This window comes from Mchenga conophoros, linkage group LG17, assembly GCF_057382185.1.
Source record: "Mchenga conophoros isolate Kocher_MC1m ecotype Shallow Benthic linkage group LG17, M_conophoros_male_GT1.1, whole genome shotgun sequence".
In the NCBI taxonomy this organism is placed as follows: Eukaryota; Metazoa; Chordata; class Actinopteri; order Cichliformes; family Cichlidae; genus Mchenga; species Mchenga conophoros.
Genome location: NC_140542.1, coordinates 7,917,869 through 7,929,990, shown reverse-complemented (window position 1 = coordinate 7,929,990; position 12,122 = coordinate 7,917,869). Strand labels below are relative to the sequence as shown.

Sequence of the window (12,122 nt, the reverse complement as noted above, 5' to 3'; positions counted from 1 at the left end):
CAGGTTAGACCAGATCATATAGTTGCACCTGTATGTGGGTATTTACATATAAAGAAAATATGAATACAGCTCATAAGTCAAATTCTACCTCTTCCTGGTTTGGCAGTGCAAAAACAACAACACTGGCTCCATCCAGGTCAGCCGTGCCATTGGCCAGAAAAGAGGCAGGAGGCGGGAGTGAGAGAGAGCGTACCTTAGTTACAAAGTTACCTATTAACTGGATGTTCTCGGAAGCAGCTGCTGAGCACACCTCGCTCAACCTTTGCATAACATTTCTCCATTTCATAGGGAAGGCAGGAGAAAATGTGGCTAAGGTCGACATGAAATGTGCGAGCCACGGAGATCTACTCTGACAGGTGACCAGGTAAGGCTTTAAATCAACAGCTTGTAGAAGAGAGAGGTAGCCAGTGTCTTCCACACACTGGGATATGTGTTTTGGTTTGGTTGTGAACTGAGACAAGGAATTATATCTGAATATTGTGCAACAATATCACAATGGGAGAAATTTAAATAAATAAATAAATAAATAAAATAAGGAGTATTTAGCTGTTCCAAAACCATGAAGTGTAACATACTTTTATTTACAACTCAACTGGTTACGACTGAAGGAGGAGGACTGGCAATGCGTGCCTGAACGCATTGCCAGAAAAATCCGAAGTATATCAAAACATAATATGGTTTTCATTAACAGTGGAAATCAGTAACATATTTTTTTTTCCTGCAGTGGAGTCATTTAGTGCTGCAGCAGCTGAAGGCCATTCTTTCTATAGACAGAAAAAACACAATATCAAAGTGTGTTTACATTTCTATGACCTGCACTGCCCTACAAACTGAGCACACAGTGGTTCAGAACTGTGTGCTCACTGCTGTGCTTTATTATTTCAAAGTATATTGTACCATCGAAAATGAGTGCATCTGCACCACCTTCAAAATGTACAAAAGCAATAAGCAGTATTTCTGCTGTGTGTAGTTCCTACAATACTGTTTGTATTGGAGCCCGGGCTCCGAATAAAACACCACAGGCTTGGTAAACTGTGAGCTGTAGGACTTGTCAGCACCGAGTTCTCTGCCAAAGAGAGACAGCAGAAATTGTAGCCAAGTCAGGTGAGGATTAGCTTTAGTTTTAGCTAAGGTTTAGCTAGTGGCTTTTACCCAGCTGTCACTGTAAACGGGAAAAAAGAAGAAGACTTTAATGTTTAACATATGACAGCAGCTAAAAGAGTTCATATCTCAAGAAAACAACCCCAACAACAGCAAAAACATTTTAACCGATATAATAAAAACTCAAAGATCCTAAGGAGTTTGATGCCGACCTTTAACCAAAGGTGAATGTAAAGGTTTTGGAGCAGGTACGTTTTATCTCAGTGATTTGTTTGGGTAAAATTATAACCTATAAGAGAACAGTCAAACACTACAACCTTTAAACCCTTTCTCCCACTCTGTAGTTGCTACTCATCTTAAAGCTACTCAAACCTTTACCTTATTTCGCATGAAGTCACGGCAAAATGGCACACAATTTATGAACTCTTTTACTCATATAGTGTCCGAATGACCCTTGCTGAATACTCACTGACATGTTTTCCACCTGCTGTTTTTACCCCAAACAAAAGAACACCATTAACGGCTCTCTCTCTTTTAAACAGCACATGTCTATAATTTCCCACTTTAAATGTGTGGAGTTTCATTAAGGAAGTGTTAAAAGTAACTTTAAAATATCAAATAACGTAGTTTTTGGTCTTGCTGCAGGTTGATTATTATCTTTTTAATTAGCCATCCCTAAGCTTGGGTTTATTCTTTGTGTGGCTGAGGCTTCTCTGTTGACACTGCCATTATTCCAGGACCAAAAGACAAAAACCAAACATGTCATTTGCGAGTTCATTTAAGCTATTATGATCTTGGGTATAGTTAGACAACGCCAGCACAATACACTAATCATTTTTCAGGGCGTAGCTTTCATACTTCCAGTATGTGAGTTAAATAATCAGGCTAATAAACAATGTCTCTGCCAGCTGTTTTTAAACCCACTGCTCAATTAGTTCTTGTGCCTATCATCACAGACAAACAATAGCATGGCCTGACTCCTCCACACATTTACAAAGGAAGACAAAAATACAAAACTTGGCAGTGGGATAAGAGGCAAAGGGGGAGGCCTGCACGCTGCACTGTGGATTGTTGGGGTGAGGGTCACCCAGAGGACGGCTTGTGGTTTGAATATAAATATCGGTGATTTTTTCAGCCAGGCAGAGAGCGTAAAGTGTGAGCTGAAAAGTAAATCCATTTTTGTGATAAGTGCTTATCAAAAAGCCTGTTTTTCATGTCTGATTCTGGCTCGCTGTTACATAAGTTGAAAGAAGTTTACCATATAATTTGGTGTCACCTCCTGTTGCGTAATCAGATTTGAAAGCATCAAACCGCTTACAGTTAGCCTTTTCAAAGGAGCCTCATCACACTCCGTGAGCGGAACATAATTTTGATGTTTAATTCAGTTTGATGACAGGGAGAGCATTTCACGCCCTCTGGCCATCATTAGCATCTACAAACTGACGCTGGACTCACAATTTGGAGAGGCGAAACAAAGTAAGGCTGCAAAAAACTGGCTCCTTGCGTTTGAGAGTGATATTCAAACACAGGCGCAAATGCAGCTTTTTCACAGATGCAACTTCGCATACAAGCACAAACAAATGTACTGCGGCAGTGCGCAGTCACACTCTGACACACATATTCTTGGCTCCGGGCTGATGTGTATGTTTTGCTACGCCTGTGTGAGGACAGAACGGGAAGAGATAAAGGCAGCTCTGTCGGTGTGTTTACAGCCAACACTGCTGAAGAGAATAGCCTAAGAAGATGAAGGGGAAGTCGCCTAATGGCCACAGCTAAGGAGCTGGAGCTCTCTTGCTGTGAAAAATCACCTCAGAGCCAAGAAAGCGAACAAGAAACTTTAAGCACGCCCTTTAAAACAACCACCACTATTTTGGGGGAAAGAAAGACACTGTAAATTCGTCTTTACATCTTTATAAACCATAGTTGATTTGAACTTTTTTTATGAAGCTGGTACAGGAACAAAGTCATAAAAACCAAAGTCATAGTTGTCACATTGTGGGAACCAATGTTCTGCGCTCTTCCTGTGAACTGTGGCGGAGCAGGTCACCCAGTCACTAAGGCCTAATTTCAGTGGGTCAGCCTTCTGAATAAAATCAGGCTGCAATATTCATGACTACTCCAGCACTTCCCATCACTGCTGTCTATAAATCAGTCCAGCCAATTTGCAAACCAAACCAAGATGCATCAGTTTGGTTTGCAAAAATTAATTTAGATGTTATAACAGTTACAGTTTACATGTTGATTTTTTTTTACTGCCACTTAACTGCTTTTTCTACAGTCACACTAGTGGAAACAGTGGTTCATCTGTGGCAATGTGATAAAAATAACAAATCTGTTGTTGTATAAGAATATAGAAATTCACATTCACATTAACTTGCCCACAAAAAGAGAGGTAGCCCCTGCAAGACAACGATTTAACTACAAAATAGCATAGGTGCTTATCAACCATTTTTTTATATAGGAATACACCCAGAATCCAAGAGTTGCGATGCATCTATTGCAGAACAACTCCCAAAGTGTAACATTAAACGCTAGGTGACAAATCGTCGGTGTATTATCCTTTTGGCCACCCAACACGTCCCTATATTACAAGTTCAGAAAAACTAGGAAACATGAGAACCTTTTGAAATGAATCTACACATGTACACTTATTTTACTTAAATCGCTTTGGAAAACACTATCTAACATGATTAAGGTGGTGGTCATGGTTAGGGCTGAATTGCACAGCTGGAACGTGTGTTACCGTAGGAGCGTCATTCTATTCGATTTCATCCACGATATCACCTTTCCCGTTCCCATGGAACGCTTCCGGACATGACAAATCGTCGGTATATTACGCGTCGGGAGTGAGAACAGGCTGTGCAGATAGATGCATCGCAGACAAGCTGTGCTCATCAGTGCAAACCAACCCAGATCAACTGGAATGTTATGACAATTTGGTGGCAATACTTGCAAACCTTTTCTAATCTGTATGAGAGTAACTGTAGTCCATCTGAGACACAGTGATTATGTGGAAACAAGACTGCCTTCCAACAGGCAAAGGGCAATTGCCTTGTGATGTAAAGTGTCAATACAGTGTTGCTTCTTTTATTTAACTAAGACACATTTCTATATTTATAGTGAGCTATAAATCTATCTACAGTCAATATAAAGGTTTTTAGCAACCCCCCCCCCAAAAAAAAAAATAAAATAAAAAATGTTATGATCTAAAATCTAGATCACAAACATAAACATATACTGTAGGTCCTAGTAAAAAACAGTTAAGAATGGACATCACGGACAAGAGCAAAACTTATTTGACTGCATTTTTGCAGCTCCAGTGTAAATACAGGGGGTCAGCCCGTAGTGCTGTGCATGCAAATATGAGTCTACTTTGCAAATAGCTGTGCATAAAGGTTCTCTTGTGGACGACAGGTTTGTATTTGCATTAAGAACATCGCTGATATGCTACTGTCAACAAAAAACAACAAGTGGAACAAGCGAGTTCCTGAATGTAAGCAGAACACGGGGGTTTATAATCCAGTGCGCGTTGCCAATTCTGGAAATATGATGATACATTTGACAGCTGGTTAGCTAATTTTTGGGGGGAAAAGTGGGTGGAAACGCCGATTCTGGCTCTGTCAGGGAGGATCACACGTGTATTAATAATGTGTTTGTTTCATTTCATAAAAGCAAGATTTGTTTTATCGCTTTAAAAAATTGTGATCTTTGCAGACATCAGTAGAGAGTTCTGGCTTTCAGCCAAACTAGGCAGGCTGTTCCCCATTTCTTTTTGCTACACAACACAAATGGAAGCGAAGTCCCAAGATGCTGCACTTTTCCCATGTGGCTCAAATTAGATGGAATTTCCTCTCAGCACTGATTTTCCATGAAATTCCATTTTAATTTTTCTATAATAAACAACAAATGTAAGATCTTCTTGCCCATTAAGTCTGAAGTTTTGTAGGAAGCTGTTAAACATGCAAAGTTAAGATTCCTTCACACACACACTCACAGATTACTCATTTTGCCAGTGTTTTGTGTAGCATAAAGGAAGGGTTCTACAGTATGTGGGACTTCCTGTTTGTGACACACTTTTCCTATTGTGCATGATATCCTCCTGATTTCCTGACAGCCCGTGCTGAGTGATAATTTCAGTATTTAAAAGAACCTTTAAAAGAGCTTCCTTTAATGATGAAACACTCACTCTCCATACTTAGTGAAATATTTAAGCCGTTTGATTGTTCAGTTTCGTTTTGTGTGGCTTAGTTATGAAATATGCATTTAATGCCACAAAGATTTCAAAGCACCAATGCACATGGGTATCGTTTACTGGTAATCTACATAACTGAGGAGCTTTTTTCCCCAGTTTTGTAAGATGCCTTTGTAGGAAAGTGTGTAAAATAAAAATATTCATGCTTCTTTTCTTCTCTTTTCTACTTTCTCCAGATCCATATGTAACTACAGCAAGAGGTCTGTAGCTCATATTTCATTGCATGCATAAACCGATTACGATACCAGCACCATTCAGCTGGTACTGAACTGAGGCCTCCCCCCCAGTCACTCAACCTTGCCGCCAAGCGGCGCTCTGAAAGTTAAACTCCTCACTAGTCAACAGACAACTAACTCCCTCATCTGGGGAGATGCCAGCCCTACAACATCACTTCTGAATCCTACAGTGGCTTTAATTAGATCAAGGCAATATAACACAAACCACTGAAAAGTGCCAGCTTCAATTAAAAGGAGTTCAAGGGTCTGCTGGCTGCTTGTCGAAAGAGAGTGACATATGTGTTTGACACGCCTGCAGTCCATGGTTTCACGCTTGAGTTAATGGTGCCGCAAAGCAAGAGGAAAGCCTCATTCATCAAGAAGCAAACTGAACTACAAAGTGGAGGTCTCTTTCTAGAAGAGGCTGTACAAATAAGAGGCAAAGCTAAATGGAACCATCACTAAATGACACAGCTTTACCAACAGCAGCAAAAAATGGTAAGAGTCCAGTTGTTTTAGTAATGTCAGATAGAACGTTTATCAGCAGGAAATTTGTCTCTGCATCTGCTCTAACGGCAGAAGACAGTAAATACAGTTCCCCATAGTTGAAGCTTAATGCGGGTGTCTGGGTTCTTTCCACAGTTGTGCCACCTCAAAACCACACTGATTAACTGGAATGGGACTCCTTGTCTTCTCTTACAGACACTTTGACAGCCAAACAGACCGGTCACAGCTGGGAGTTCTTCGTGGCCGTCCTCGTCGCAGCCATCTTGGTCACTGTTATTATTGCCATTATGGTTAAATATCAGGTGTTTCGGCGCTTCCTGGCGAGCTACAGACACACGCGGCTGAGGGAGAGTGATTCTATTAGCCACTGTGACCCATCAGGTTTGCTTTTTATGAATTCAATTTTAGAGATTACTGCATGCTGACATTTGTTTGTATGTTCAAAACCGAAAGCCGAGCCAATGCCCAGAGTACATTTAACATCTATAAATTCATGCAACAGATTGGATAAGAAAGCATTACACAAGAAAAATAGCAATATGAAAAAAGTGTACTTGTGCTCATAGTGTGCTTTGTCACAGCCTAAAGCATTTTTTTTAAAATCAACAATAGACCAAAAGATTATGTGTATGATGAATGACAGGAATTATAGGCTACCTCTGCAGTTAGTGTTAGCGCTACAGTGGTTTCCAGCTCATTGTCTTTGTTTTCCGGCCCTGCTGCTTGTGGACAAAATAAACAACCAGCTCCTGTAGATGGTCAGAAATTAAAAGCAGATAAAAACAGAAGCAGTCCTTAGAAGCTGGGGGAGACCAAAACGCAGCACAACAATGACTAAATATCTGAGTTTAAAAAGACAAAAACACTACTGGAGATCAGTGTCCAGTGCTGTGTTCACAGTGCATTGAACTGCCTCCAAGTGGAAATGAAAATATCATCTAAGCCAATGAACACATAACAACACGGCAACAATTAATTTTTGTACTTCGGATGCCATGTCCTGGCAAATAGCTTGCATAATGTTTCCAAAAATGAGAAATGCTGACTTACAGTTGAAGCAAAACCAGACTGCACAATTATCTTTTGAAAATCTTTTATTAGGCTTTTATTAGGCTGCAGGAGATCTTCTGTTTAGAAGAACTGTGTCTTTAAGAGCTAATACAGCAATTAAGAGCTCATAGAAATTGATACCTCAAATCCAAAGCCGTCTGCGCTCTGTTGACTTACTCGGCGAGTCTTTTTATATTTGCAAATGCTGATAACATGGTTGGACAGAATGACTTACCGGACTTGGTTTCTAATGATTCTTGGCTGTGGGTTTTTTTATTTGCTCTCTTCTTCTTTTCTCATTGTTTTCAGGCCTGGAAGTGGGGTTTACCATGCACGGAGGACGTGGAATGCATCCTCACTGTATGCCTCCAGTGAGCGAGGAGGATGACGACGGCTTCATTGAGGACAACTATATCCCGACAAGTGAGAGACAGAGGGCCGAGAGAGCGGCCGAGAACATAGAAGAGGACACGGAGGAAGAGATTTATGACAGTGAGTTTAGCATTGGTTAGAAGGGATGTCTCCACACCTTCTGAACCACTGTTCTGGTATTTGGGCCAGAAGTGAGCTATCCGTTTCACTCCATCTGATCCTTTTCCATGGGTTTTCATAGTTTCTATCTCAAAAACTGATCCTTGGTTAACAACTGATTAGATGCATAAAGATAAAAAAAAATCCATTATTTCTGGAGAGCTTGGAAAGGAATATCCTGATGTCAAGCGCATTATCATGGCAGTAGTTCTCAGTGTGGGAGAACATTTCAACATGTTCTTATGAGAATAGACTTGCGTTAAAAACACATATCATGGAAACTGCTGGATTTTTGAAAATGTACTTGAACAAATCTCCCATTAAAAAAATAAGTAAATTTTGTTTAAAAAAAAACAAAACAAAACAAAACAAAATGTAAGTATACCTTTAAAAAAAAAACGTAGGTACACCTTTTTAAAAAGGGAAATACACCTTTGTTTTTGTTTTGTTTTTTTGTAAAAAAAAAGGAAGTATACCCTGTTTAAAAAAAAGAAAAATAGGAAGTACGCCTTCAGCTTCAAAAGCTACTATTTTTCCTGTTAGCAGGGATAGTTAGCTTTTTTCATAATTCTTTGCCAGTCTCTGATATCAGCTTCATACGATTTTCTTGATCACTTGTCCTTTCAAAATTCTCAATTACCTCAGCATCATTTCAAAGATTTTTTCCCCCATTCCAGAACTCCGTTTATTTCTCTTCATTGGTATATTTGAGAGTGTGCTGAGTTCTATTCCCCCTTTACTCTAATGGCCTCAGGTCATAGCTGAATCAGTGACTGATTAGTGACAAGCTGCCTAATTTGTTAGGCCTTAGTGTAACACAGTATAGATGTACAGCTTCCTCTCACGCCTCTCATGCAAAGCTGCATTTGGTGTGGGAAACATAGCTAAGCCAGTTTTTTTAGCTGATTAACTGATTACTTGATTTGATTTGATAGCACGGATTATTAATTAATTAATCGTATGCCGACGCATAGCCATAGTTAAGTAAGACTGACAACAAGAGCATACATTGCTTTGCTCAGTGAGAGTACTTTAAGTACCATGTACTGTACAACACTTGCACCGTTTTCTTTTAAAATGTTTTTTCTGACTTTCATTGTAATAATTGTATGGTTTTGGATGTTGCCTTACAAGAAAATTACAAGAGTCATATCATTCATTTGTGCTGTTACGGTACATTATTATTATTATTATTATTATTATTATTATTATTATTATTATTTTTATTTTTTTTTTTTAATCTGCCACAGTCATTTTTTTTAAATTAAATTGTACTGCAGCTCACATATATCATAAGCAGTACTTGCAGTTACTTTTCAACCTTTTGAATCCTGTTTTTAAGAAACTGCACTGAGATGTGTACACAAAGTCAGCTAGACCTCAATAAATATCTACCTGTAAGTGAAACCCTTGCTGCATTGTCATGTATTTTCAACTGAAATCTGTCGGGGTTATTTCTGAGGGCTATTTCTCCACCATTAATTTGTGTATTTTGCTTGTCTCACTGGACACAGAATGGAATCATTACACTCACCTGTCCATTTAAACTTTGCGACGATGCTATAAACAACCATAATAACGCCTGAAAGTGCGCCTCGAGCAGAGGCCTGCAGCGCTTCGGATCCCAGGAGACGACGCCGATGATGAGAGGGGCTGACAGGTCTGTGAAGCTGTCAGCCGAGGCACCCGGAAACACGGCGTGTAAAGTTGACACCGAAACCGGAAAAAGACGATCTCGCCTTCAAAATAAATGGATAATTGAACGTTGTTTGCTATGATGGGTGTGTCTCATGTCTTAGAAACCCCCCACCCACGCACCCATCACTACCATGCCAAAAATCAAGAAAAAATAATGACTAAATAATACTTATAATAATATTACCACTCCCATTAATCATCACTTTTCCTTTCATTCAGAAAAGGTTAAACTTATTTTTTACGCTGTTTAATCTATAGATATAGATCGTCTTAATGTCACAGTAATGTAAATCAGATGGCAGCCTATTCCTGCAAAATTATTGTGGGCTGTGGGAGTAGAAAAAACGAAACCATTAATATTTTTAAAGTAATGTGCCACTGAATGTATTATTTATGAAGAACAGAAACATTAAAATATGATTTGCTTAAGGTATTTGGAGTTATTTATTTAAAAAGAAAATAGCCGGAAGTCGTATTTCCGTGACAGTAGCTAGCTTGATGCTACGATCCGGAAAAGCAGCGAGTTGCAGCGAAACGCGTTGACTGTACAGTGTGGAGGAGAGGAGGAACGAGGATGATGGGAGCGAATCGTATTCCACTCAAGTGACCCATATCTTACAGTAGACCCAGATATTATTTAGCCTACTTCTTGTTCTCGAGGATTTTTCTCCGTGAAGATGTCGGCGTCAGCGATATTTATCCTGGACCTGAAGGGAAAGGTAAGTTTGTGGCGACTTGTTGGTGAGGAAGTTGACATTATCAACGCAGCACCTGCCTCAAGATAGTCAGTTTGCCAAGAAAGTCGCACAGGATATTTTCATTTTTATTGGCGTAATCTGCAGCTGTACATCACATGCCGCATACACTTTTCTTTGTCGAAAACTCTTTGCTAATTTAACTCTGAACCACCCGTACAGAGCAGACAGGAAGAGAAGCTCAACTTGTCAAACTCGTTTCACCAATGTTCAGTATACACAGAGGGCTTGTTCTTGTGCAGCGATGCAGCCTTTATTGTACGTGATGTGTCCTATTTCGAGGTCTAAAACTTTACCTTGGGCAGCCCTTACATGCCATGCAATAAACCGTACAGTGGTTAGTTTAAAATAATGGGGATATGTGTGTGGACATGAGGATGACATACATTAGAAATACATCTTAAGAGACAAACTCAAGTGAAATGCTTGAGGGTTAGTGATCTCAAGGTGAAAATGTCATTTATTTGTAAATTTGTACTCATCAGTTAATTTAGCTGGGTGCCTTACAAAAAATCTGCAGTCCTAAAAGTAAGGATTTGTCACTTTTATGTATTTCATGAATACTTATTTGATATTATTATTATTACATAACCTTAATCAGTCCAATCTAATAATTTCAACCATAAATGTCATAAAAAGCAACTACCCACAGCAAAATGTGATGTTTTTAGTTGATCTAGTTTGTTTGGGTAGCTTACAAACCCATCACTGTTTTGGTTTGCTCTCGTAAAAGCCTGAGAAAACCTGCTAACGTTCACATTAGGAGACAAGTCTCAAGTTTATTTATTATTTTTGCAAAAAATATACTTATTTTTATGTTGATCATCTTACCAGAATACTGAAACACCTGATTTAAGTGTTTCAGTTCTAACATGTGTGTAAGTTTAGTTAGACAAAACAAGTAACAAGTATCTGTAACCATAATGCTAGGCTTGGTCTACCACCTGACCAAACTATTTTAGTGATTAATTGATTGATTGATTGAATCTTTATTTTGAACATGTTGAAAAAGTATAAAAAAAAAAATAGAATTAAAAGAGACAAATGAACAAAGCAAACAAAAGGAAAACGAGCAACCACAACTCCAAATAACGTCCATGTTCAAAAAGGAGCAGGAAGAAGCATAAGCTTATTTAATCCCACCCCTTTTCCACTATCTAGTATCAATAGACTACAGAAATACCTCCTTGTAATTACATTATATGTTATGTGTAATTTTTTTTTTTTTTTTTTTTTTTAAATATATACACATATATGTTTCTATCTATCCATACCTACGTATATACACACATACGCACATATACACATTTTCAATAACCCCATTAACACCTGAAGGATACACAACCTACAATTTTATATATATATATATATATATATATATATATATATATATATACACACATACATACACACACATACACATATATATATATATATATATATATATATATATATACATATATACATATACACATATATATATATACATACATACATACATACATATACACATACATATATACCCATACCAACAAACCCGTGCATGCGCACACACATGAAAATATTAGACAAGAACACCCTATCAAATCTCTACCTTTTCCCTGTACCCTGTAAAAACCATATCCTTAAACCGCTTTTTAAACTGCGCCATGCTCGGACATTGCTTCATATCTTTACTTAGTCTGTTCCACAGCTTCACTCCACACACAGAGATGCAAAAACTTTTTAATGTTGTACGGATACGAGGATGTTTTAAATTTAATTCCCCCCTCAAATTGTATCCCCGTTCCCTTTTAGAAAACATTTTTAGAATATTGTCAGGAAGCAGGTTATTTATTGCTTTATATATAATTTGTGCTGTGAGAAAATGAACCAGATCTGTGAATTTTAGAATTTTTGATTTTAAGAATAGTGGATTTGTATGATCTCTGTAACCAGTTTTATGGATTATCCTTATGGCCCTTTTTTGTAATATAAAGATTGATGATAGCGAACATTTGTAAGTATTGCCCC

General features: G+C 38.4%; 2 protein-coding genes across 3 annotated transcripts in view; both read left to right on the top strand.

Annotated features, from left to right (window-relative positions):
- Window positions 1-236: 236 nt before the first annotated feature.
- Window positions 237-9,349, top strand: lg17h1orf210 (linkage group 17 C1orf210 homolog). Of its 2 annotated transcripts, XM_085252678.1 has the most exons (4): window positions 237-364; window positions 5,530-6,066; window positions 6,271-6,456; window positions 7,435-9,349. In XM_085252678.1, exons 2-4 carry the CDS (start codon window positions 6,018-6,020, stop codon window positions 7,635-7,637), a joined length of 438 nt encoding a protein of 145 aa, XP_085108804.1. In that variant the 5' UTR covers window positions 237-364; window positions 5,530-6,017; the 3' UTR covers window positions 7,638-9,349. The 2 variants fall into 2 exon arrangements, with proteins under 2 accessions (XP_085108804.1, XP_085108805.1); XM_085252679.1 differs by lacking the exon at window positions 237-364 and having other exon boundaries at window positions 4,271-6,066.
- A 518-nt stretch (window positions 9,350-9,867) lies between these two features.
- The window catches only part of ap1m3 (adaptor related protein complex 1 subunit mu 3), a 33,409-nt gene continuing 31,154 nt past the window's right edge, over window positions 9,868-12,122 (top strand). Inside the window, exon 1 of the mRNA XM_085251892.1 lies at window positions 9,868-10,073. Within this exon, the coding sequence (XP_085108018.1) occupies window positions 10,032-10,073 (42 nt within the window). The 5' untranslated portion in view covers window positions 9,868-10,031. The remainder of the gene's footprint in view (window positions 10,074-12,122) is intronic.

What these genes read in the sequence shown, in the direction of transcription:
- lg17h1orf210 (XM_085252678.1), top strand. Translation starts at nt 6,018, where the DNA reads ATGGAACCATCACTAAATGACACAGCTTTACCAACAGCAGCAAAAAAT. An exon ending in ACCAACAGCAGCAAAAAATG is followed by an intron (nt 6,067 to 6,270) that starts GTAAGAGTCCAG and finishes CTTCTCTTACAG; the next exon opens with ACACTTTGACAGCCAAACAG. An exon ending in TAGCCACTGTGACCCATCAG is followed by an intron (nt 6,457 to 7,434) that starts GTTTGCTTTTTA and finishes CATTGTTTTCAG; the next exon opens with GCCTGGAAGTGGGGTTTACC.